The sequence below is a fragment of the Ochotona curzoniae genome, unplaced genomic scaffold, assembly GCF_017591425.1.
Source record: "Ochotona curzoniae isolate NIBS_2020 unplaced genomic scaffold, NIBS_Ocur_1.0 contig_4501, whole genome shotgun sequence".
Classification (NCBI taxonomy): domain Eukaryota; kingdom Metazoa; phylum Chordata; class Mammalia; order Lagomorpha; family Ochotonidae; genus Ochotona; species Ochotona curzoniae.
In genome coordinates, this window is record NW_024466307.1 from 18,580,392 (window position 1) to 18,608,303 (window position 27,912).

General features: G+C 39.4%; 2 protein-coding genes across 2 annotated transcripts; both read right to left on the bottom strand.

The window, feature by feature from the left end:
• Positions 1-6,546: 6,546 nt before the first annotated feature.
• LOC121160255 (olfactory receptor 2Y1-like) lies at positions 6,547-7,482 on the bottom strand. Its single transcript, XM_040985904.1, has one exon. It carries the CDS (start codon positions 7,480-7,482, stop codon positions 6,547-6,549), a length of 936 nt encoding a protein of 311 aa, XP_040841838.1.
• A 7,622-nt stretch (positions 7,483-15,104) lies between these two features.
• Positions 15,105-16,040, bottom strand: LOC121160256 (olfactory receptor 2Y1-like). The gene has a single exon (XM_040985906.1). It carries the CDS (start codon positions 16,038-16,040, stop codon positions 15,105-15,107), a length of 936 nt encoding a protein of 311 aa, XP_040841840.1.
• Between the last annotated feature and the right edge of the window lie 11,872 nt (positions 16,041-27,912).

The following is a 27,912-nucleotide window of genomic DNA, read 5'->3' on the forward strand; positions in this document are numbered from 1 at the left end:
ATCTGCATAATTCAATGGCCTCTAATAATTATGAGTCCAGAATTCAAGAATATGTTCATTACCACAAAAAGACATCTCCCATTCGTTTGCAGTCACTCATCTTTCTCATTCTCAATTCCAAAGACTCTGTCTGAATAGTTTTGCCTCTTCTGGAAATTTTATGTACTTGGATCTTTAAAATAAGGTATATTTTTTTGTATGTTTTTCTTTCAACACTTTCCACACTTATGTAGCAATATGTTTCAGCATATTCTGTTTCATGACTAGATAATATTTTATTTTATAGATATACTTTATTTACTCCATGCATTAATTTATTGATGTGCACTTGAGTTTTTTCTATAGCTTGGTTATTATGAATAATGTTGATATATATTTATTAAATAATTTTGCATGCATTTATTGATGTTTATAATTGCAAAGAAATTATTTCAATGAAACTAAAGAGACTAACTTACAAAGAAAGCAAAAATTGAGAATTTCTGAGTACAGAGATTACACTGGCAGACACTTGGAAAAGTGGGCAACATAATTGTATAAAAAGATGAACCAAGGGCCCTGTGTAGTGACCTAGTGGCTAGGCCCTTGCTTTGTAGGCGCCAGGATCCCATTTGGGCACTGGTTCATGTTCTGACTGCTCCATTTTCCAACCAGTTCCCTGTGTGTGCCCTCGGAGACCGTTGGAGGATGGCCAAAGGCCTTCGGACCCTGCGCCTTCGTAGGAGGCCTAGGAGATGCTCCTGGCTCCTGGTTTAAGATTGCCTTGGCTTTAGCCTTTATAGACTCTTGGGGAGTGGCCACTGGACAGAGGTTTTCTCTCTATATTCTCTTTCTCTCTGTAGATCTGCCTCCTTTCTGGTAATAAATAAATAAATAACACTTTAAAAAAGATGAACAAAAGATAAACTATATTAAGAAAAATAAAACTAAGTACAGCACAAGGAACTCAACAAAAACAGTGATCAAAACTGAATTACAGCTGTGACCATCTATATTAAGAATAAAAGAAAGTGTAAAATTAAATAATCTAAATGAAAACAAGCTTAGAAAAATAATCTAAATTTTTAAATTTTAATTATTTTCTTGGATTTACTGAGTATAATTTATAAACTCTAAATTAGTTAGTTTAAAATGAAGCAAGTCATAAATTCTGAGATGTGCCATTTTACCCTACTTCTTTGGAATGCCAGTTCTACACTATATGCAGTTGGATGAAATGTTGATTAATTCAACATTTATACAAAGATCCATTTGGTTTAGAAGAAGTGCAAATCATGCAGTATCCTTGTTCAGGATGTGGAGGATGAGTAAAATATTTATTCACCATGTTTTTCTCTGCAGGAATGTGAAGCAATACAATTAATTTGTAAGTCATCATTTAAATCAAGCATACACACACAATATGCTCTGGGCAATTTCTAATAAACAGACAAGGAGAGTAACACAGAATGAGTAAATTATGGGATAGCCATGTGTTAAGACTCTGATCATCTTTTGTCATCCTGAATTTCATCTTAGAGGTATTCATTGGGAAATTTTTCAGATAGATACAAGAACAAGTCTAAAAAGGTCATGGTTGCATTTGTTTTGCCAAAAACCATCAAAAAACACACACAAATAAATAGTGCTAAACAACTGCCTATGAAATTAGACTCATCTCACCTATTATGCAAGAATTAAATAAAAAAAATGGATTAGCAGTGTAAGACAATACATGAAAAAGTAGAAGAAAATGAAGAAAAAGATCCGTCACATTACTTTAGATAGTGATTTCTAGTATACAACCTACATTGCAGATATAAGATAAAACACGCAGATAGGATTGCATCAAACTACAATGTTTCTGTATGGCAAAGGAATAATGAAAATCTGAAGTAAAAATTTACACCACAGGCAAAATGCTTGCAAATCCTACATTAGACAATGGTCTTATGCCTAAGATCTACAAGAATACGAATCTTTTAACAAAAACAGAAAAGAAGAAATAAACGATCCTTTTTTAAAAAAAAAAGATTTTATTTATTTATTTTTTTATTGGAAAGGCAGATATACAGAGAGGAGGAGAGACGGAGAGGAAGATCTGTCCAATGATTCACTCCGCAAGTGGCCACAAAGGCTGGAGCTGAGCCAATCCGAAGCCAGGAGCCAGGAGCTCTTCCGGGTCTCCCATGTAGGTGCAGGAACCCAAGGCTTTGGGCCATCCTCGACTGCTTTCCCAGGCCACAAGCAGGGAGCTGGATGGGAAGTGGGGCCGCCAGGATTAGAACCGGTGCCCACATGGGATCCAGGCGGACAGATGGTAGCCGTCACAGTGACACATAGGCTAACTTCTGCCTTGTACCGCCAGTTCATGTTCTGGCTGCTCCTCTTCTGTCCCAGCTCTCTGTGACCTGGGAGACTAGCACAGAATGGCCCAAAGCCTTGGAACCCTGCGCCGATGTAGAACTGCAAAAAGCTCCTAGTTTCAGATCCGCTCTTACCTTCACGTTCTGAGTGATCTGTAAGAGGAAAAACAAAAACACTTGACATGGTGTTCTGGTTCTCATTTGAGAATCCTGCATAAAAGCAACGTTATTTATAGAAATGGAACAGATTTCATGTGTTTCTTATATATGATTTTTTAAAAAGCAATGATACTTCTCATTCTGTCTTCTCCTTCCTTTCTTATGTATCTTTTCATTCAGCAATGGCATGTTCTTCAATTTGTAATTACAAATTTAATTCTCCATTAAATTAGGACTGACCATAATGTACTGACCATAATCAAATTTCAAGATGTCAATTTCACTTCTATAGATTATTTTTTCTGAATCTTGTATATTAGTTTCCACAAGTGAGAGAAAACATGTTTGTCTTCTTGAGACTGGCTTGTTTCACTGGCATGGTGGTCTCCAAAATGTAAGATGTCTTCTCAGTGGTTTAGCTGTCCATTTTTAAACTAAAAATAGCTGGCAATTTAGGAAACATCTAAGCAGTCACTGAAAATGGCACCAAAGGGGAAAGTAACCAAGCTGTTCTGGAAGTGACCTTGATTACGTGGCACAATTCTGCTTCCCTGCTTTTCTCTAAGAACTTTGTCTCTTTGGGGGGATTTTTCTGTGGAAATATCTAGAGTTCTTTATTACCTTAACCTTCATAAGATCATCATCTATCCATCCTAACTTACTTGTTGTGTATCCCTGGCACCCATAACCAAGTGTGATTAAGAATCAAGTAAAGCATTAACCAACTAATGTGAAAATAAATAAAACCACTCACACTAAAGATAGAAAGTTATCTAAGACAGAGTAATCGTGTCAAGGCTCCATAAGGAGAGAAAGTTGGGCCATTGGAAGATGATGGAACTAAGGAACTAACCATGTAAGGAGAAGAAGTGGCACAACGTGTTGACAAATACTCCCCCTGGTGCAATAGCATCAGATCATCACTTCCCTCTTTGCTTTCATTACGCCTTCTGAGGACTTCACAACTACACTGCTATTTGTTTTATTCTTAAGTGTGCATAAATAAAAGTCAGTAGGATAGTGCTGTTTGGATTTTCTTTCAATCCATGTAACAAAGGAAACTCATGTTCAAGTTTAGTAAGCAGTTTGCATAATGGGTAACAAGCGGGATGGGATATTGATGGTGTCATTGCCAGTTCATGACTACCTACTCAAATTGCGTTAATCATAAAGTTGATGCTCGTATACTCCCATCTCAATTTATTCTTTGATAGAAGAGAAAATATGTTTTAAAAATGCATGGTACTTTATACTTTAGAGACTTCACATGGTGATCTCATTCAATCCTCATAACGCATATTTTAGAAGCAAACCAAGAGTTGGAGAAAAACACATCTGATGCCAATAATTCCACTTGGGTGTCTTGCAATCACCAGAAAAGCTTGTTAAGGCACAGACTGGTATCTCCCCCTCCACAGCCTCTGTTTTAGTAAGTCTCAGTGGAGCTTTAGGAATCTTGCACTTTTAATAAGTTCCCAGGAGATGCTGATGTTGATGGTTGGGACCGTTGAGACATTGCCGCTCACAGCGAGCATTCTGAGAAGCACTGTCTTACCTCATTATTCTCACGAAGTATTCCTTATTGCATCTTTCACAGTTAGCTAAGGAAGTATAAAGATGTTCCCTTAATAAAATACTTAACCAGAAGATTGCTGAGGGAATTATAGAAAATCATAATTGGCTAGAAGTTCTTGAGGCCCCAGGAGTTGCCACATATCTGATCTGTATGTTTTATTATCGATACACAAGTTCTTTCCAGAAACCTCTTCCAGATTTCCCACGTGGGTGCAGGGTCCCAAGGCTTTGGGCCGTCCTCAACTGCTTTCCCAGGCCACAAGCAGGGAGCTGGATGGGTAGCAGGACCGCCAGGATTAGAACTGGCACCCATATGGGATCCCAATGCATTCAAGGCAAGAACTTTAACCACTACGCTATCTCACTGGGCCCCCCCCCCCCAATTTTTAAAAAGCACTTCTGTGTTCTTGAGTTGGTAGAATTAATATCAGAATGGCCATATAACAAAAAGTGATTTACAGTAGGTTTTGTCATTATATATTTGCCATACTTATCACCAAAGGACCCTACATCAGAGCTGGCAAAACTTTGACTATGCTGCCTCAGGTTGTGTCACACCCAAGCCAAAAAAAGGTAGGGGAGTAGGCAACACTTGTGCTATGTAACAGTAAGTGATTTCTCAAACTGCTGTAGCACCAGCATAAAAGCAGACAAACAAACAATGAAATGCAATAAGCTCCAAAAATTCTAAGATAGCTGAATAGGGAAAAGATGCACTAATTTTAGTAACAGAAGAAAGGCAGAACAATTACATTCCTAGGGCATAGTTGGGGAAAAGTTTGCAGTAAAAATTCCACAGAAAGGAGAGTGATGCCATGGGGCAGGGCAGGCAATGTAAATGTAGTAGCAGAGATGTGACAAGCAACTACTGCACCTGAAGGCTGGAGGAGACTCTATTGCACTGGTCCAACCAGAAAAACAATAACTTGGCATCCCATGGGCTCCATCCAATATGGATCCAGGGTGCCCCCAGACCTAACTGCCAAAAGGTTCTGGCAAGAAAAGGAAAGAAAAAAAAATCTGTAGACAGCTGTCACTGACAACTATGTGATCTAGTTTAAAGTCACAGCTGGGTCCACTGTCATCCTTGTTCTGCTGGAATTGCCAGCGGAAGAAAGGCTGAACAGGCAGCTACAACATGTGCTCACAGTGGACAGACAGTGGAGACCTGGGAGAATCGGCTGCCGAGGTCATGGCAGAAGCATGAAGCAGGAGCCAAGGCCTGGGCACTGAATGGGATCGATAAAGTCAACCTGTAGACCTGTGGATGGCATAGTTTAAAACTATGGGCCCTCAGAAGAAAAATTCACTAATCTGAATTGCAACAGCCAAGAGCAAAAGAGGCACAGGCATAATGAATGAGGTTACAAACACCTCCCCCAGAAAGCAGCAAAAGACTATTTCAATCTCAGAATTAACTGATGAAGATAGCATAGAGAAACTACTGAATATATTTTTTAATATTTTATTTATTTTTATTGGAAAGGCAGATATACAGAGCGGAGAAAAGGAGAGAAAGATCTTTCATCTGCTGGTTCACTCCCCAACTGGCCCCAAAAGCCAAAGCTCAACCAATCCGAAGCCAGGAGCCAGGAGCTTCTTCTGGGTCTCCCATGCTTGCAGGGTTCCAAGGCTTTGCACCGTGCTCAACTGCTTTCCCAGATCACAGCAAGAGATGGCTGGGGATTGGGGCCGCTGTGACACCAGCCAGTGCTCATATGGGATCTCAGCATGTGCAGGGCAAGGTTTTAGCCACTAGGCTACTACACCGGGATAAATGATTTTAAAATCATTACAAAGCTCTTTATTATTTCATTGAATACATGTTTCAACTCAGTCTTATACAATGACGCAAAAGTCAAAACAAATTTTTTCTGTGCAGGTGGTTTGATAGTTAATTTATCTAATAGATCTTTATGTAGCGTCTAGATTAGTAGACTTTGGTAAAAGACAGTGAAAATTCTAACTCTTAATTGCATTTAATGCCTGAGTAATCAGATAAAAATCACACAAAAATAATGATCAATCTTCAGTCTCTTCATCTCTAAAGCTAACAGAATAATTAAGTTTAATAATTCAGAATCTGGCAGAGAGTGATGCTTGAACTATAGCAAGAGTTCAATTCAGGATACGGTTGTTCTTTATAAGAAAGACTGTCCTCTGAAGACGTGTAAGTCAGGGTCCCGATCCCTGAACATAACCAAACTGTGAAGAGCATTAAGCTCATCTTTGATTTCTCCTCCAACCACCCTTAGCTTCAAGCCCAATTTCCCCTTTCAAAAATTTATTCTCAGAAAAAATGGCAAGTAGCAAATATAAAAATATGGAAATTTACGTTTCAGTTTTATCCAAATATCCCCCTGAGGATTAGCAAGATTATTTTCCAATAGAAGCTGTCCTTTGGAGAGGGTAAGCTTTCTGTCATGAGAACTATTGAGAAACGCGTGACTGTCCTCTGCTTGCTCTGCTACCCTTGTTCTCTACCCCCGTGCAGTATCTTCCACACAGCTCCTTTCACATCTTTGTTCCTAAGGGTATAAATCAGAGGATTAAGGATAGGCGTAATAATGGTATAAAATAGGGCAACAAATTTTCCGTCACTCTCAGAGTAATTTTGCATGGGTTGAAGATATGTGTAGATGCCTGAGCCGTAAAAAAGAGAGACCACTATGAGATGTGAGCCACAAGTTCCAAAAGCCTTTCTACGTCCAGCCATCGACTTGACCCTCAGCACTGCTCTAACAATGTGTGCATAAGAAACCAGAAGTAGTGAAGCAGGAATAACCAAGATGATGGTCCTGGCCACAAACATCTTGACCTCTGTTCCTTCTTTGTCCTCACAAGCCAACTTGACAAATGCAGGCAACTCACAGAAGAAGTGGTTCAGTCGATGGCTACAGAGGGGCATGGCCATCATGAGATTTGTCTGAATCAAAGAGTTTACAAAGCCTACCATCCAAGATGAGAGAGCCATTGTGTGGCACAGATTGGGGTTCATAATGGTTGTGTAGTGTAGCGGTCGACAGACAGCAGTATAGCGGTCAAAAGCCATTACCACCAACAGCAAACACTCAGTGGAGACCAGGGTTAGGAAGATGAAAAGCTGGGCCACACACCCTCCATAGCTGATGGTGCGGTCAAGTCCGCGAAGGTTGATCAAAAGCTGTGGCACTGTGCTGGTGGTATAGCAAAGGTCCAAGAAAGAGAGGTGACAGAGGAAGAAGTACATGGGCGTGTGCAGTCGGAGGTCCAGTCGTGAGAGAACAATGATAGCAGTGTTGCCAAAGAGAGTTAGGCAGTAAAAAACTGAAATAAAGACAAGAAGGAAGGCTTCCAGGTGGGGCCAGTCTGAGAAACCCACCAGAACAAATCCATCTCGGAAACTTGTGTTGAAACTCTGCATAGCCTTTCACCTGTGCAAACGACAGAAGACATGGTAATATTTCCTAAGAACATGGTTTAAAATCTCATTTCATAGTCTTCCCTAAATACTCCCAAATTAAATGATCTATTTTGATATTCATTTCCTTTCTTTCTGGTCCTCTATTGTGCTTGCTTTCCTAAGACTAGAAATTTCTGGGTAAGGAATGAGTTTGCCTCTGCTTGAACCAGAGTCCTTCTTCCCATCCCCACCCCCACCCCCCACGATTTTAATGATGTTATTCATCCCTTGGGATCTGTTATTTCCTGACCTTAAAGTAGAAATAGTGACCTGTCTAATTCAAAGAAGGAACATTAGGAAAATTAAAAAAAAAAAAAAAAAAGATTAGAGGGCCTGGCATGGTGGCCCAGAGGCTAAAGTCAGTCCTCCCTTGAAAACACCAGGATCCCATATGGGCACCAGTTCTAATCCCGGCAGCTCTGCTTCCCATCCAGCTCCCTGCTTGTGGCCTGGGAAAGCAGTCAAGGACAGCTCAAAGCCTTGGGACCCTGCATCCATATGGGAGACCCAGAAGAAGCTCCTGGCCCCTGGCTTCAGATTGGCACTGCACCAGCCATTGCGGTCACTTGGGGAGTGAATCCTTGGATAGAAGATCTTCCTCTCTGTCTCTCCTCCTCTCTGTATATCTGCCCTTCTGATAAAAATAAATAAATCTTTTAAAAGATCAGGGAAATTTTCAATAAAGTGAACATAACATTAAAAAATCTAACGTGTAAATACATAAATAGGACTCTATGTTGTCCTTCACCTTTCTTTTCATTTTCTTTATGCAGCCATTTCCTGTTACTATATATCTAAAGATAAGAGCATAGATTTTACCTCTGGGTAATTATCTGCTTCCTTCTTGTGAGTTTCCTCAGATCGCTGATTCTTGAAGCCCTCATCTTGAACACCAAATGACTCAGGAGAGTGCGAGAGAAGATTGGCCACTTGGCAAAGCAATAACAGCTGACCACACTTTCACACCTGGGAAGAGCTCTTCTTTCCTCTCTACCATCTTTCTACAGTTTCATTCTACCATTTGTCCTACTCACTGAGATTTTTTGTGTATATCCCCTCTCAACTTTGAGCTCCCCCGTTGTAGAAAATGTGAGATGTTAAACAAATTTGGTCAGTGAAACATTTGACTCTCAATTGAGATATCATAAATATTCATTTCTTCTGAGGAAAAGTCAACTAATTTTATTTACACTCTGTGATATTCAGGACATATGGAATAGGAATAAGAATTTGTTCCCCTTTAAAGCTGATACTAATTATGCATAAAACTCGAAACAGGATTTTAAGCAAGTAGAGACCAATAAAAAAAACTTAAGAAATCAAAGTAATAAACCATCTCTGGTACTGCTACATCAAAAATGTGCAGACCATTAAAACATAATACAATGTATTTCACAAAATTTTGATTATAATTAAAAGGTATGATATATTCTATAAACTGCAAAAAAATACTATATGCACTTTTCACGCTACTCTCCCACTACTCTTTAAGTTCCATGCAATCGAGTCTGCCTTTGTTCCCAACTGCATTGTCATGATAGTGTTCAATGCCTGTAGAATGAAAAGCTCTCAAGGAGTATTTTTGAATAAACTAAGAAACATATTCCTAAAGCTGTCACCATACCTGGTGCACAACATGATATAAAAATTCGTTTCATGTGAAACATTTGTTGGTGCTAAATTTTAACCATTTTTGCTGTATAATTTTAATCATTTATGTCTATTGTAACATAAATAATGCTTAATATATTTGCAACTAGATAATAGTTTAGGAATATAGTTAATATTATAAATATCAGAGAGATGATCCTAAAGAATGTCATTATATTGCATACAAGGAGCCTTTAAACAAATAAAGAGCTACCATGGTAAACAAGATAATGGAATAATCTAGAAAAGGGAAAATTGATCTTACCTGAAAATTTCAGCTGTACAAGTGAAGAATGGAAGTGACTAACTTGCAAACTTGACAATTATTTAATAAAAACAGAAGACAAGGATGATTTGAGGAAGTGCTGACATATTCCAACGTCAACGGCACACTAACAGGTGAATTTCAATAAGTGCAGGATGGGGCTAAATAAAAATTACAACACAAGCTGTAGTCTCCCTTGTTTACAGGGAAAACCTAAAGCTCATTCTCTGAGATCAGACGAGATCGGGCGCGTTCAGGATGCTATGGCCGTAGACCAGCTCATTCTCCTTAGCTCCTCATACCATCTGATGTGTTACTTTTCTACATGGACTTTGAAATCAGGAGTTTATTTACTGAAACCTCTGTCTCAAGTTATTTTTCATGGTCTCCTGTACCTTTGCCTCTATCACCTCTCTTCCATATCCATATTTTTTATTTCTCAATCAATCATACCAAACATTTTCTTATGTGTCTCGTTTAGATACGTAAGAATCACTGTCTCCTTGCAGCATATTCCAAAAAGCGTAGTTGTCTGTAGCCTCCCTGTCTGAAATGAGGTTGTTAAATTCTGAGAATAACAACTCAAGTGTCAAAAAAAAACACCACTATTAGCTAAGTATTCTTAGTCTTATTCATTTATCCTTAGCATCCCTCTCCATGACTCTGACTGAACATATCTGATCTATGATCAAGTCTTTACAACCAAAAATCTACTTTAACATTTTTCACCTTTCAGTTACCGCCCATCTTTTCCTCTTCGTGAACAGAATGAGTTGCTTGTATTCAATGTTTCATCTACTACTCTGTATGCTCACGCTTCAGCTTATTACTGAATATTATAATGCCATTATGGATATTTTCTTATCCATATTTTATGAAAAAAAAAACAGTGGATATTTCTACTACTTCTACAGTCATTTTGTCACAATTTTTTGTCTGAGCTACAATGCCTTTATCAAAAATTCCAGCCTTTATTTTCCTGAGCTTTATTTTCCTGAGCTTTTCCACCTCCTCTGGCCAGCCATCATTTTCTTTGCTGTGCCCCTCCTTCTCTACACATGCCTCACGTAATGGACCTATCATGGTTATACCCCACTCTTCTCTTAGTATTCTAAGTGCTCTGAAAATTCCACCATCTCCAAAGCTAGAATTGCATCTTTTCAGTTCCATGCACTCTTCTGAACTTGAGACTTCTATAATCCACCTGTTTTAGTCTGTTCTATGTCACTTTCGTATCTCAGGTCAGAGGTAAGGAAAACATACAGCGTTATAGTGTTAACACGTAAAGCTGCTGCCTAACTGGCTGCTCATGTGAACCAGATGGAGGCTTTGCTGCTGCACTGCTGGTGGTCTGGGGAAAGCAATGGCGTATGGCCAAGCGTTGAGCCTTTATAGCAATGTGGGAGACCTGCCGGCTGACTTCAGCCCTGTTCAGGACTAGCCATTGTGGTTATCTGGGCAGTGAACCAGCAAACAAAGGATCTTTATCTCCCTGCCCATCTTGCTCTCTCTGTCTCTGTCTCTCTGTCTCTGTCTCTCTCTCTCTCTCACACACACACACACACACACACACACACATAAATAATAAATTTTAAGGGGAGGAAGAAAAATAAGAGGAGTTACAACAGAAACAAAGCTTGCTGAAGTCATTCAGTCTAGCTAAATGCTGATGACAATGCCACCATCCCACAGTGGAGTGCCTGTGTTCAAATCCCAGCTGTTTCTGGTACCAGCTTCCAACAACTGTAAATCCTAGGAGTAAGCAGATGATGGTTAAATTACCTGGTTCTATGTGAACTGTGTTGGAGATTTAAATTTGCCAGCATGCTATTTTGGAATGCTTGTGTTCAAATCCCAGCTCTGTTTCTGAGTCAGCTTCTTAAAAAGTATGAACTCTGGAAGGCAACAAATGATAGTTACCTGGCTACTTGCAACATATGTGGAAGACTTAAAACTGAGTTGTCAGCTCCTGGCTTGGCGCAGGCATTTGCAGAGTGAACCTCAAGCCACCAGGTGGAAACTTCTGATTTCATTCTTTCTTCCTCTATTTTTAAATCAACATTTTAAAAGTAAAGAAGAATGTTAAGTTTTGGTCCAAGATCAAGGGGTTATATCTGATGATGTTCTCCTTGCTGACAAAGTACTTAAGAGATTAGGGATTTGGGAGAGAGATATCTAAACTGTATTTCACATCACCCACTTTGAGGCTATCCCATCAACTCAGTACTCCATTAATCCCACGTGAATGGATCATCTCGAAGGTCCTGTCTACCCCCATATTGTCAAATCTCTTCATAGGGGTTAAATTTCAACATGTGTTTTTGAGTGACAAGCAACGTCAAAACCAGAAAACTTTACATTTTACACATCTTTTTATTGCCTTCAATTTGACACATTTGTGGACTACCCCCAGCACACCTCTAAGCAGAGCCTAGATAAAAGGTTTGCCTTTCATAAAACCCACAGTGTGTACTTCAGCTGCCTCCTTTATTGGATATCTCCTTTATTGGATATCTCCTTTATTGGATACCTTTATTGGATATCTCCTTTATTGGATATCTCCTTTATTGGAAACAACTTGATGATGCCTCCATTCTGATTCATATAACTTAATATTATAGGCTTTATATAGTAAGATTTGATATTTTATGGGAGTTTCAAAATTATTTTAACAATCATATTTTACATAAAAATAGTTTCTGTAAGTTTATACAGTTGAAGAAAAAAAGAGATGGTAGTGAGAATTATTTCTTGGCCTGATATTCGTAGTTCACTTAGTAAATGTGTCATTTGGCGGAGGAGAACGAAACACACTTCTGGGGTAAAATATCATACATTTAACATATCTGTGTCTAAAATGAAAGTCTCAACACAATAGATCCAATGTTAATTTACCTCCCTCAATTCTTCTGACTTCAAAGTAATGAGAGACTGACGGCAGGTTAGTAGCATATCAAAGTCGAAAATGAGACACTTCTCCTTGGGCCGAGCTTCATAAGGACAGAGGACTTGGACGTGAGCTCCTGTCATAGAGACCACATGATTGTATCTGGTTCTCTTCCTCAGTAGAGGGGAACTGTTGAAGCTCTTAACCTAGGAACAGGAAGAGTCCTTCCCAGGGCAGCCCTCTTTCTCAGCCTAACACCCTCACATTATGAAGGAGCTGGTGTATTATCAAGACAGCCCTGACACTAAGGCTAAGCAGGATAATTCCGCCGAGGCCTCCTCAGAGGAGTGGAGGAGCTTTGTTTATCAGGTGATGCCTTGGAGAGTTTGGGTCCCAAAAGTCATAATTAAAATAAGGGCTGTGTTACAAATCAAAGTTCTCTCTATCTTCCATATTCTATATTCTGCCTAACCAAACTTATCTAGTCGGTATTCTCAGAATGTACCTTCTCACTTCGTTTTTGAAACTCTCCAATCAAGGATTCGTCATATCCCCTTCATTTTGATCCAATACTACCAACTCTTCACCAATCCCAGTTGAAGTCTACCCTGTTCATAATACATAAAGCCTCTTCCTGTCCTGGACTCTTCATATATTTTTGTTTACTTACATGGATGATCCAACAAAAAGTTAATGTGCCTTATGACTGGCTTTATATTTGTATTACTGTATGACTGTATTTTTATATTTCCCCTTCATGTAAAATCTGCACATTAATATTTCTTATTTTTATATCTTGTTTTATTCACAACAACGTTTTTTAAAGGATATGTATTAATGTACCAATGTATTCAGCAACAAATGCCATTTTGTGAACCATGGTAAGTAAAAAAAGCAACACTTCAGGTCTGGGGAAATACCCCAGTGGCTAAATCCTCAACCTGCATCCACCAGAATCCTATATGGGTACCAGTCCATGGTCCGGCTGCTCCACTTCCTTTCCAGTTCCCTGTTTGTGGCCTGGGAAAGCAGTAGAGGATGACACAAACCCCTGGGACCCTGTACCCACATGGGAGACTAAGAAGAAACTCCTGGCTCCTGGCTTCAGATCAGCTTCAAGATCTTTATCTCTGTATCTCCTTTCAGTATATCTGCCTTTCCAATTTAAAAAAAAAAATTTTTTCAAAAATCACCATTTGAAATTATTTATATTCAGTTAAAGGCTCACAATTCTGTACAGGAAAACTCTGCTACTACCGGTTTTCAATCCTGAAAGCTTTTTCAAGATGTTTGAACTTTATTTTATCTGTCAGGAAGACAATATTTTAAGTTTTATGGATTAAGAATATAGCATCTGGGCCTGGTGCGGTGGCCTAGCAGCTAAAGTCCTTGCCTTGAACGCCAGGATCCCATGTGGGTGCCAGTTCTAGTCCCAGCAGCTCCACTTCCCATCCAGTTCCCTGCTTGTGGCCTGGGAAAGCAGTCGAGGACAGCCCAAAGCCTTGGGACCCTGCACCCATGTGGGAGACCCAGAAGAAGTCCCTGGATCCTGGCTTTGGATCAGCATAGCATCGGCTGTTGCACCTACTTGGGGAGTGACTCATCGGGCAGAAGATCTTGCTTTCTGTCTCTCCTCCTCTCTGTATATCTGACTTTCCAATAAATAAATAAATCTTTAGAGTTACAAAGCCAACTTTCAGCTTCACCTCATATTCACCAATGAATTTGAATAAATAAATTAAACTCTGAGTATCAGTTTCATGGTGAATAGGAAGGAAAAACAACAGAACAAATTAGTATGAGGTCTTTATAAGGATTAATGAATAAGTCAATAATATTTTCAAAAGTTATGCAAATATTAGGTAGTACTATTGTATTACAAGATAATTTGCTCAAGGTGAAATCTACCAAGACAGTAAAAAGTCATCAAGAAAGACACTTGCCCTTTGAGGTGAAATCGTCATTTATGTTTATGGCATAAAATGGCGTGGCTGAAGTCTTGGATGTCCTCTGTCTTCACATTTTTGCTGACTGTGTCTGGACCCTCTGAACACTGGAATCCTTTTGGTTATTTTTCTTTTATTCTTTCTGCTTTCCTACATTATCATTTTTCCTTGATTTGGGTCAGTGTTTTTTTCTTTGCTAATCTCTTTTCTCTTGCGTAACATCATATTGTCCGTGATATCCAGGAGCAATGCCTGAGACAGTGCAACTGAGGAGACACACATGTCCCCTTTCAGTATCACCCTAATGATGTTTGCTTTTGCTTCAAGTAGGTAAACCTCCTTCATATCTGAAACTCTATCTGCTTCAGGAAGTAACTCTGTTCATGACCTTATTTCCTCCAAGCATCAAGCAATTATATCAATTATTTTATATGCCTTAGAAACAGACCCCTGATGTGTGAGTGGACATGGGCTCACACCCTGTATTCTGTTTTCGGTACCACACCATCTACGTGCCACCTTGCTGGCTTTGGCAGAGGTGCTGTCAGTCTGCGTTAGGCCTTTCAAGACTGTCTCCTTATCTAGGATCCATGCCCAGTCTCCAGCTTAATCACAATACACCCTTTTCTCAAGAAAAAAAAAGAAATACAGAACAGTACTTACTCTCGGGTGCATCATGTTCATGGGTGCTGAACTAAAATGGGTCCCAGGACATACCTTCTTCCAAACCTCAGTCATGGAGGACACTAAAGACTGTGACTAACTCTCCTACAGGGAACAGGATGAGCTAGTGCAGAAACTTTAACTGATCTTACTTCCCAACCCTCACCCCTGCCTACCCTGAATCTCGCCCTCTCATTAGTATCTTTTTCAGAGCCCCCTTAACATCCTTGTTCCTTAAGGTATAAATCAGAGGATTGAGAATGGGGGTAATGATTGTATAAAAAAGGGCAACAAATTTTCCTTTGCTCTCAGTGTAACTGTGGATTGGTTGGAGATATGTGTATATGGCTGAGCCATAAAAAAGGAAAACCACGAGAAGGTGAGATCCACAGGTCCCAAAGGCCTTTCTGCGTCCTGCCATTGACTTGATCCTTAAGACTGCTCTAACAATCTGAACGTAAGACCCTAAAATTAAAGCTGCAGGAAAAACCAGTATTATCACTCGAGCTACAAACATCTTTGCTTCTGTTCCTTCCGTATCCTCACATGCTAACTTAAGGAATACAGGCATCTCACAAAAGAAGTGGTTAAGTCGATGGCCACAGAGGGGCATGGCCATCACCAGACCTGTCTGAACCAGAGAGTTTATGAAGCCTCCCACCCAAGAAGACATAGCCATTGTCTGGCACAGACAAGGGTGCATTATGGTTGTGTAGTGCAGAGGACGACACACGGCTGCATAGCGGTCAATGGCCATTACCACCAGGAGTACACACTCAGTGGAGCCCAGTGCAAGGTAAATATATAGTTGAGCCACACACCCTCCATAGCTGATGGTTCTGTCAAGTCCATAAAGGTTGATCAGAAGCTGTGGCACAGTGCTGGTTGTAAAGCAGAGGTCCAGAAATGAGAGGTGGGACAAGAAGAAGTACATGGGTGTGTGCAGTCGAAGGTCCAACTGAGAGAGAATAATTATTGTGGTGTTTCCAAAAATAGTTAGGGAGTAGAAAATTAAAATGAACACGAAAAAGAAGATTTCCAGTTGAGGCCAATCTGAGAAACCTATCAAAAGAAACCTTTTACCAAAACTTGTGTTGAAACCTGCCATAGTTAATCACCTATCTAAATAACAAACAAAAAACTTCATCCATCTATGGAGAATATGAATTTAAAAATTGTTTAACAGTAGTTTAATAATGTAATCCCAAATGATACATTTTATTATCTACTTTGCTGTTCTATTCAATCATGTCCAAGCATGTTCAGTTCTTATCCTGTCCTGTTAGACTTGAAATTATTGAATTGCAAGAATTACCGTAGTCACTGGAAACTTAACTCTTCCATTGATTTATTCATTACTTAATCTGGGTACCTCAGTCCTTTTGATCTGAGGCTTAACTGTTTGAAAGTAGAGGCAGTATATTGCCTGCCTCATGAATCAGATATTGTGGAACCTATTTTTAAATTAAAACAAAACAGACATTAGTGTCCTATATTGTTCCCTTTTGCTTCTTTTCTTGGCTTGTTGTGTAGCTTCTTCAGTAGATTACTACACAAACCAACAGGACAAGATTACGGGTTTGCTCTCCAGGTGTTCATCTTCTCTTTGTTCAATGAATGCGATTAGTACACCCATCTGTGAGCAACCTGAAAGAGCGTAGATCCAATCCTTTGGAGAAAAAAAGCAATGCATGATTTGTTATGATGATTCATCATGCCGAGAGTGCCTTTCACCTGTTTCACCTGTTTCACTGGTAAATCCAAACACCAACTCTCTAAGAAAAGCTTCTCTCAAGCTGCCTCATAAAGCTTCTCTCTAGCATTTTCCATTTTCACTAAAACTTTCTTTTTTAAGTCATTTATTTTAAAGATCGATGGACATAGGCAAATAATCAGATGGCAAGATACAGAGAGACATAATGAGATGTTGCATCCATTGGTTCACTTACCAAATGCCTGCTACGACTAGGATTGAATTAGCAAAAGCCAAGACCCTGGAACTCAATGCAGGTTTCCCATGTATGTCATAAAGACCTATTTATCTGAATCATTACCTGCCATCCCTTAAGATATGTTCATTTTCAGGAAAATGCAATGGAGCACAGATCCAAAATTTAAACAGGCTTTCTAATATGAAACACGGACATTTTCAGTAATGGCATGATTGTTGAACCTAATTCTGTCTCTGAAATTCTTTTTACTTATCTTCCTTTCCCTCTGCTGTGAATACTCAGTAACAGAAATACAGTGAAAATAAAACTAAACAGTTAACAATAGGTATCAAAGGAGTGTTAATTTCAATAGAGACCCATGTAAAAAGCTAAATAAATTTTGTTGAAGAAAATTCCATGAAAAAGTACACCCGGAGTCACTGTTCACCTGTCTTAAGCACCACAGGTCCAGGTACCAGCCAACTAAGGAAAGCTTTTAAAGAACACTAAAAATGGTCAAAAGTTTCCGTTCTTAGCATGATCACGATGCCTCACCAATTCCTTCTTGTGAAAACTGTAAAAGAGGCTCCTGACAGTATTTCCCTCGTCTCACTCGCACCTAACTAACCTTAGCACCTTGCTCTGTGTCCCAGTGTAGACCACACTGTTCTCTCTTGAGACTTAAAAATACTAAAATCGCAATAATCATGTTTCTTGGTCTCTCAATATCTGAATAATAATAAAAAACAATCAATGCAAAAAAAAACCTTCTTGCTGTTAACCTCCACTCATATGTCCTTGAGGAACATAAAGGCAGACTCAGAATTTCTCATCTTAACCTCATCATCTTCTCCCTAAAAGCTTTTAATTAGGGGCAGTGTGCTGGCTCAACAGGCTAATCCTCCAGCTGCAACTGCCAGCATCCCAAATGGGCTCCAGTTCATATCCTGGTTGCTCCATTTCTGATTCACCTCTGTGTTTATGGCCTGAGAAAGCCTTGCATCCCTCTACCTACATGAGAGACCTGGAAGAGGCTACTGGCTCCTGGCTTCAGATCAGCTCAGCTTTGGCCACTGTAGTAGTTTGAGGAGTGAACCAGAGGTGGAAAATCTTTACGTCTTTCCTTCTTTCTTTAAGTCTGCCTTCCTAATAAAAATAAATACACATATACATTTTTAAAAATCTGCTTCTCTTTCTGTGTGCTCTAACACAATTATCCACATTGGAAAACTGACCATTGGTCTCCAGCCATCTCACTTTGTAAACTAACAGTTTACAGATCACTTTATCTAAGACGATGGTTTTCACCCAGAAGTAGTTTTACTTCACAGGGGATATCTGACCACTTTTTTTTTAAACAATTTTGGTTGTGACTACCGTCATCTTATCGTTAAAGCTAGTAGTACTGTTACACTAAGGGGCACAAAATATCCAATCCACCCACACTCACAAGAATTATTCAGCTCCAAAATGTCAAACAGCAATGAGGTAGAGAAATGTTCTACTAAGAAATAACTTAACCCCAGTTGTCTCACCTTTGTTATATGATGTTATAGCTATTTGATCTCCCAAATCCCCAGATAACTTACCTTGTCCAACTTAATTTCTGGTGTATCTGTGTCACTTCTTTAGTAGGTACTTAAAAAGGCACACATCCATTTCATTTTCACTCTGGAGATGCAGAGGTAATCTTGAATCCTTGGAATGTAATCTTGACTCGTTGCACTCTATCCTGGTGTTTAAACAAAATCCCAACATCACATAATCTCTAGGTAGAAGCTTTTCTAGCCCCGTTTCATCTTACTGAGCTCCTTCTGCCGAATAAAAGTTGTGGCAACCAAAGCTCTCCTGTATGTTCCTTTTTCAGAATCTATGTCTTGCCCTCCGGCCAATAGGGTTCTGCTGACTTAGTGTCACCACCACAACATCCATCTCTCCCATAATTAATACCAAACACAAACCCTAGGACACAGACGTGAACACAGTCATCAAGACAGGTAACACAAAAAAATCAACAACATAAAAAGCTAAAATAGTTTGTGAGCGCTAAGGGATTTAGAAATAGGGGTTACAGCTTTAAATATAATTTAACATTAGAAAAATGTAGAATATCATGTTGGATGAGATGATCCAAATAGACTCGGTCTTTCAGTGACGGAAACATTTTTGCACTGCTCAGAAAGCTCATCTCAATCTTAGTGATGAAAGAGGTTTCAAATGACCAGGATATCACTTACCTTCAGGAAAATATGCATTTTAGAATGCTTCTTTTTTCCCAAGCTTCTTATCTATTGAGCTGTAATTTATCATACTGTAGATTTCATCAATTGATCCTATCTGTCACTTTTGAGGAGGAACAAAACAATCTTACAACTTTCCTGTGAAATGTACACAAACCGTAACTCATGTCTTTAAGCATGCTATTATCTAAGACACATGTTTGCAGCACCTATTCTTCATGTAAGCTGTCTTAAAATGTCTTGTTTATTTTATTGTCATTTGGTTCTATGCTGTATTTCAAGATTTTTAATGTGCATTCACTTCCAAGAAGTTAAAAAGTACTTAGAATTTTATCTGGCCTAGTGCAGAGTATAGGCGCTGAGTTTTATTTTAAAGTGAAGCTACTGAGGAATCAGTTAACAATGATATACGGAGAGAATGAAAAAATGAGCCCTTGGAAATCATATATGTGATTTTTAAAATTTTCAGCATAGTGATTTACACCCTTCGTAGCAGTTCACCAATTCAATGGTATTGGCTGAAAATTAAAAAGTCATGTTCAGGTCTGAAAATCTAATCATCAATGTAACAAAAGAAGAGGTTTATCAAACTACTTTCACTGTTTGAATATTCATCCTGGACTTTAAACCAAATTTCACTTTCTCCTATTATAAGTATATATGTACCTCTCATAGAAGCTTTGGTATACTGAAAATATAAATCATTACCAAGTCTTCTTCCTATCCATTCTCCATCTTAATCTCATTTTTTATAGCCTCCATCATACTGTTATCCCCATTCCACCAATATGACACTGACAATCACTCAATACTTCATTGTATTCCATCCTCTATAGGTTGGTCTTAACAAATCTATGAATTGATTATTAATAGCTCCAACTGTTTTCTAGCAAAGATCAGAAGACCACAGTTTAATTTCAGTAAAATTAATTAACATTCCAAGGATGAATTAACAAATTGTTTTAATTCTGACTTCTCCCAAAGAATATTGTCTCCAAAGATTTCCCTGTGTGTTGTCTACTCTTTCCAAATGTTTTCTTTGATTTATCTTCAAAATCTGTAACTATTCCTTAAGTCCTCATCTTCTAGCCATTATGTATGCCACTTACTTCATAAATTGGTGCCTTTGCATCATAGAATTTTATTTTTTAAGGAACTTCAAAATAATTTCAAACCAACTCTTACACTTCACAAAAGAAAGTTCTTCAATTGTTTATTGTCCTTAAGATTGTGTAACTGGATAAGAAATGCATATTCGAATTCCTATATGCCATGCATAGTCAGGTGGTTAGGTGGATAAGTATATGGTAGAAAATGTCAGTGACAAAGCATGTTTTTGCATCAGGTTGCTTATATAACACAACCCACTTCTAACTAACTGCCTAATTAAATACTAGCAGTCAGGAATTTTAGCTATCAAGTCTGGGTATCCCACACAGTAAGTTATCACCAAGAGCTTTAGTAAGGAAAACTACTGCATTTACCTCTCTCAATTCTATGGGCTCCAGGGGTGGTGGAAAGGCCACAGTTGCTTAGCTTCAGGTAGAAAATGCAGCACGTTTCACCTCAGTCACACTTCTCCTTACTTCTAACTTACTTCTAGGGTGAGAGATTTTGATCAGAGCGCTTGTCTTGAAAAAGTAGTGCTTATATCTGGTTCCTTGGCTTGGCGGAGGAAACTGGCACTCATATCCTGGGAGATGACAACATCCTCCTCTCTGAGCCCCTTTCACTCACCCCAACCAACTCAGATCAGAAAGGAACCGGTGCGTTATCAATCCATCACTGACCCTAAAGGTGAGCTCATCAACTCTGCCAAAGTGGCCTTAAAAACACTGGAGGGAGAATTGTTTACTTTGAATTGCCCTGGAGACTTCTCGGCCCCAATGTGGTAATTATAATAAACACACACATTTCAATTCTCCCTTGCAATCCTTAATTCTCTCTATTCCCCATAGAAGAATTCAAACTATTCCTCCATACAAGCTAAACTGACCTTTCTGTTCTCTTCAGAATATACTTTTTCGCTTAGCTTATGCAACTCAATAAACTGGAATCACTCACAATTCCTGTACTTTGACCCAAGTCTCAGCAGTGCTTCACAGTCAGATCAAATGCCTCTCCCTGTTAACTCCTTCTAGCATAGTCTTTGTTTTGGGTATTTTATATAATGGTTATATAGTATTACTACTCATATGCATCATTAATCTGACTAAATATTAACTTCCATAATGACAAATTTGATATTTTATATTTCTGATAGAAAAATATTTAATGTGTTATTATTTCATATTTATTTATGCCTTGTTGTTATTCACAAAAGTAAAAAATATATACTCTTATCAATTCATTTAAAATTATTTATTGGGTCCATGTTTTGAAGCAGCAGGTTAACCTGATGCCTGTGGTGCAGGCATTCCATATTAAAGAGCTGTTTCTAATCCTAGATGTTCTGATTCAACTCCATCTTCCTGCTAATGTGCCTGGAAAATCAGTAAATAATGACCCGAGTCGCTGTGTCCTTACCAGCTATGCAGAAAACCAGCATGAAGTTCCTTTCGCCTAGCATCCATCTGGCACAAACTTGGTTATTGTGAACATTTGTGGAGTGAACCAGCAGATGGAGGATCTCTCTCTCTCTCTTATTCCCCTAACAGAGTGGGTGTGGAACAGAATGGGTTAGCTCGTGACACCCCACTGATCCAAATGAGAGCCGATCTAGCGGCAGACTAGGCAAGGCTGGGCTGTAGCACCCACTGGTGAGAGCCAGACCGTGTGGGGGCCAGTCTGGAAAGGCCACTATACCCACCAGTGAATGTCAGGACTGTAAGTGGGCCAAGTCAGAATGGAAGCACCCACCAGTGTGTACAATATCTGCAACTAGGAGCTGATCTGATAGGGGAGCTTGGGAAACTCTTCTGATGCAACACAGCCTCAGCCAGTGAACACAAGACCCAAGGAGGGAACAGCACAAACCATGCCAGGTTACAGTACTTCTTAGTCTGGGGGTAGGCTGGCCTGGACTAGTGTGAGAACCAGGATGCAGTGCAGACCAGGTCAGATTGGGACACAACATCCATCAGTTCATATTAGGGCTGGCACTGGGGACTGAACAAGTTGTACTATGTTGAAGCATCCACCAACACAACCTCCAAGTGGAACCAGGCTGCAGCGCATGCTGATGAATGCTGAGGTCAGAGGGGCCATGCCAGACTGGGTCACAGCACCCACCAGCAAGCAAGACCCTGGGCCTGCAGCAAGCCTTGTGCGGGGTGAGGGGCTGCGAGGGGGACCCTGCTGTGCCACTGTTCCCATCAGTGAGTATGATGCTGGCAGGCCAGGCTTTGCTGTAGTGCCACTCTGTAGTGCCCTCTGGCAAGTGCCAGTACTGGATGCAAATCATAACAGACTGGACTACAGTATCCCCTGGAAAGTGCAAGATATGGGGTTTGGGAGTTGGCCAGAAAGGGAAACTGTGGGTACTCCGGTGTTATGCTGAAGCTCCACTGCTAAGCATGAGAGCCAGGAATGGGATGGGCCAGGCTGAATAAAGTGGCAGTATCTATTGTTATACATATGAACTGGGTCATGGGGTGGGGTGGGATGAGCTAAACTGCAACACCCATGGGTCATACAGGAACTGGATGGAATGTGGGATAGACTAGTCTGTTGCTGCCCATACTGCAACACACAGGAACTGGGGCTAGGGCAGGCTTGGTGGGGGTTATTGGGAGTTGTCCCAACTAGGCTGTACCTTCTACTTATGTTTGTAAGGGTGAGGTCTGTGAGGTACATAGGTTGGGCTGGGCCATAGCACCCCCCCCCCTTTTTTTTTTCATGGAACATGGTGTTTGGGACAGAGCTGATCAGGCAACTCTAATCACCAGTGTGTACACAGGTTGATGTGGGAGACAAACTGAGTAGGGACCAGGTGGCAGAGACTGAGACTGGAGGGACAACAGTGAGTTGCACACAGGCTTGTGCTGGGAGCAAACTCACTTCCAGCTCAGTAGAATGCACTGTTCCCACAGGGAAAACAATACTGACTGCTGGAGACCAGCTCCGGCTGACTGAGAGCTTGCAAAGGATGCGTGGATCGGCGAGATGATAGGAAGAGATAAGACACTGACCGCTATGACATGATGCTCATAATGGACAACTCAGAAAAGTTGATTCTTTATTTATACGTAAATCATCACAAGCTTTTGCACAACATCCAATTGTTTCATTTTTCATTACATCATGGTTATGAAAATGCAAGAAGCAATTCTAAAAAATATTTTTCTATTTCAAAGAAAACATTTTTAACAAACCATTACTCATTGAAACCTGCAATCACCTGGCTGAAGCCAGGAACTTCACAGTTGGCAGTGCATGCAATTACATAGTGACAAGTAGTTTACTTATCCTCAAAATCAATTTTTACTAAACACAAACTAATATTGAATAAAATATTAAGAATACAGAATTTAAAGATCATAAATGAAATAATTTTATAAAAGCATATAACGTAGATTCTTTGCTAAATCTTATAATCAAATCCTGCATTAATTACCGTCACCTCCACCTAGTGCTGATTCAATTGTTTTTCATTCTTTTGTTAAAGGGCAGTGAAAGGGATCAAGACAGCTCAGCCAATCTACAAACAGAGGGCTTTTACAAGAAACTTTCTTTTATCTTTATAAACTGTTTTCTTTCCCTAAATATAAGTGCCAATGTAAGATTGAGATTTTAAGCCATTTTGAGGGAGTTCACATCTATTTCCTTATAAAAGATGCCCCATATACTTTTGCTTTCTGTGGTAAGAAACTAAAATGCGTCATATCATGTGTTGTAACGGTTCGAGGTGTGTGGTAAACAAACTCTTTGTACCTCCATGATTGCCATCTGTTCCAAGATATTATCAAGCCATTTTTAAGGAAAACATTACTTATGTTAGGGCAAACTTCAGTACAAAAGTGGGCACACAACAAGATATTTGGAAACATTGTGGGCTCAATTGTACTATTGTATACTTTTAGCTGTGTGTCATAGCCTTGCATTACTAAAAGTGTCATACCAGTTACAGGAATCGCTTCACAAAATAATCCCAACCCCACTTATTTGTGGTAATCTTTGTCTTTCCTACTTGCTGGTTTTGTTTTTTTCTTGCAAGCCTATCTATAGACTAAAATCAAGATTTATTTTTATAAATGACTTAGGTTTATGCAAATCTGCATTTCCATTTTATGGTTCCTTTAGGTTGTCCACAAGGGCACTTATCACCTAGAATGGATGTCAAAATACTTTCTCCTAAAGTACATCCAGACATGTTGCAGAGGAGTCCTTGTTGTTTGTAGTTTAGCTGGCTCATTTCCTTTGTGTCTGATCTAACATGTTTCATGGGAACGTGGTGACATTGATGAACTGCATTTGGTAAGACATGTGTATCAAGAATTGTTGCTATGCATTACACAATTTACATACAGAGTTGGTCTGCAGTATACAGTTTAATAGCATTTGTTGTATTCACAAATGCAAACTGTTAAAAAGAATTAGATGAAAGCATACTAAAAATCAATTTCATGCAACAAAAATTTTATTTCTTTGTGCCTCTCTTGAAATTCTTCTGGGATAAAGCTTCTTTATTTTTTCCTTTGAAAAATGTTCAGGCTCCATGGCTATTAATGTAATACCAAAAAATTTGAGATTCTAACTCCAGTAAGACTGGCCTACATTTCGAACTCTAGCAATCTCTCCCGAATTTAGGTCTGGGGAGAAAGGCAACCTACTCCACTTGTGGGAGTATAGGCTAGTATAGCCACTAAGGAAGTCAGTATGGAGAGTGCTAAGAAAACTGAAAATTGACCTGTATATGACCCAGCTATCCCACTGCTGGGAATACATCCAAAGGAGATGAAATCTGCATGTGAGAAGGGGATCTGTAATCCTATATTTACGGCAGCACAATCTGCAATATCGAAGACATGGACACAATCCAGATGCCTGCCAAAAGAGGAAGGGATAAAGAAACTGTAGTACTTCTACTCCACGGAGTACTACTCAGCCATTAAAAAGAATGAAACTCTACCATTTGCAGCAAAATGGTCCCCACTAGAGATCATTATGCTCAGTGAAATAAGCAAATCCCAAAAGGTCAAATATAATATATTCTCTCTGATATAAGGCAGTCTTCATGTAAAATACAAGATCAATGGATTTATAGGTAAATGTGTATCTACATATATTTATCCAGAGGAACTGAATAATGCAGGCAAGTATACCATGAAGTAGAGATAAACTGAAGCATGCACTCTACTTCTGCATAAAACATGAACTCCCAATGAAATTGCTAAATATATTTTGACACTAGAATGCTGGGCTTTGTCATTCTCTTTACCTACAATGTGATGATACCTAAACAGAAGAATGATAGACTTGTAAATGTTGAGGGACTAAAATTGTTACAGTTACGAGGGAAAACAGTGAGATAGACTTGTACGGGAGGTTGGAAATCTCTGAGCTTAAGAAGCTGTATCGGGCCCGGCGCGGTGGCGCAGTGGTTAAGGTCCTCGCGTTGCACGCCCAGGATCCCATATGGGCACCAGTTCTAATCCCATTGGCCCTGCTTCCCATCCAGCTCCCTGCTTGTGGCCCGGGAAAGCAGTCGAGGACAGCCCAAAGCGTTGGAACCCTGCATCCGCATGGATCGGCATAGCATCGGTCGTTGCGCTCACTTGGGGAGTGAATCATCGCACGGAAGATCTTCTTCTCTGTTTCTCCTTTCTGTATATCCGCCTTTCCAATAAAAGTAAAATAAATCTTAAAAAAAAAAAAAAGAAACTGTATCATGAAAACTAAAGAAATTTAGAAAAATCGTTAAAATGTGTTATTAAGTAGCACAATCTGTCACTAACAATGTTCTGTGCAATAAATATGATGGAATGTATTCATATTTATAGATTGTACATTTATACTTTCATGTACACGCCCATTGTATTTAATCTATATAGTCCAAAAAATGTCACTCAGCCATTAGAATGAAATTCTATCATTTGTCACAAAATACATGGAATTAGAATATATCAAACTAAGTGAAATGTTTCTCATACAGAAAGGTGAATATTAGCATGTTTGTCTAAATTTTATAGTAACAAAATTCATTGAATCTGATCATAAAATGATGATTACTAGAAACCAAAATGTGTATGTGTGCGTACACCTGTGTACAAAGAAAAAAGAATAATTATGTTAAAAAATATAAAACACTCTCTTACACTTGAAATCTTCTAAGATGGTAGATTTCACATGTTCTTGTGACAAAAAAATAGTAATGATGTGAGGTAATGGATATGCTAGCTAGTTTTGAAATTATTTCATATTGTATATGGAAATTAAGAGATATCCACATTTGCTTCAGTAAGTTTATTTTAAATAAATCTGGAAAATCAAAGAAAGCAGATTAATGAAATTATACTAAAGTAAACAAAAGCTTAAATCTTGGAACTGAAGAAGTCAGTGAATTATAAAAAAAAGAAGAAGATGGGCCCGGCGCGGTGGCGCAAGTGGTTAAAGGTCCTCGCCTTGCACGCCCGGGATCCCATATGGGCGCCGGTTCTAATCCCGGCAGCCCCGCTTCCCTTCCAGCTCCCTGCCTGTGGCCTGGGAAAGCAGCAGAGGATGGCCCAAAGCTTTGGGAACCTGCACCCGCGTGGGAGACCCGGAAGAGGCTCCTGGCTTCGGACCGGCACAGTATCGGCCCGTTGCGCTCACTTGGGGAGTGAATCATCGGACGGAAGATCTTCCTCTCTGTCTCTCCTCTCTGTATATCCGCCTTTCCAATGAAAAAATAATAAAAATAAATCTTTAAAAAAAAAAAGAAGAAGAAGCAGCAGAAGAAGAACAGAGCAGCTCAACAAAAGACTAGATAAAGCAGAAGAAAAAAATGTGAACCTGGGCCAGTGGTACAGCATCCTATACAGGAAACAATTTGTGTCCCAACTGTTCCACTTACAATCCAGCTCTATGCTTCTGAACGGGGAAAACAGCAGAGGATGGCTCAAGGTCTGGGATGCCTGCTTCCAGGTCTGGCTTCAAGTCAACTTAGCTACAGCCACTGGTTCCACTTAGTGAGTGAGCCAGTGGATGGAAGATCCCGCACCCCCTCTGTCACCCCTTCTCTCTGTAGATCTGCCTTTCAAATTAGATAGTAATAACAATTAATAATAATTAATCTTAAAATTAAGAAGTTACCATTAGGTGAACAAATGTTCACAATTTGGAAGGTCAATACAATTTAGAAATAGGAAAGGAAATTTATTTCATGAAATAGTTACTGAAGCTTTCCCAAATCTAGGGAGAACCATTGACATCCGATCCATGAGCCGGAATGGCTTTTATGCAGCTACAACCCAAAAGTCATCACCAACACATATTACAATATTAATAACAAATCTTATAAGCCAAAGAGAATTTTCAAATTAGCAAGAGAGAATGAAACTCCTGAAATAGCAGAATAGAAATCAATAACTCCAATTTAATCCACAGAAAACCAGCTAACACTGACCATCAACAGGTTATAACAGAAAATATCTCAGGGCTCAAGAACGATGCATTAACAATCCTTCGGGGTCATACTGATCAACGAAAACCACAGAAAGAAGGCAAGAGAAATGAACCTGTCTCATCACAGTCTCCCTTCCCTCAGCTGGTAAACCACCACTGGAACTAACTGCTCTGGACTCAAATTTTTATGTTTAAAAACCTAATCAATTCTATATAATATATAATCAATACACATTATAATATATATCCCACTGTCTGATTTTCT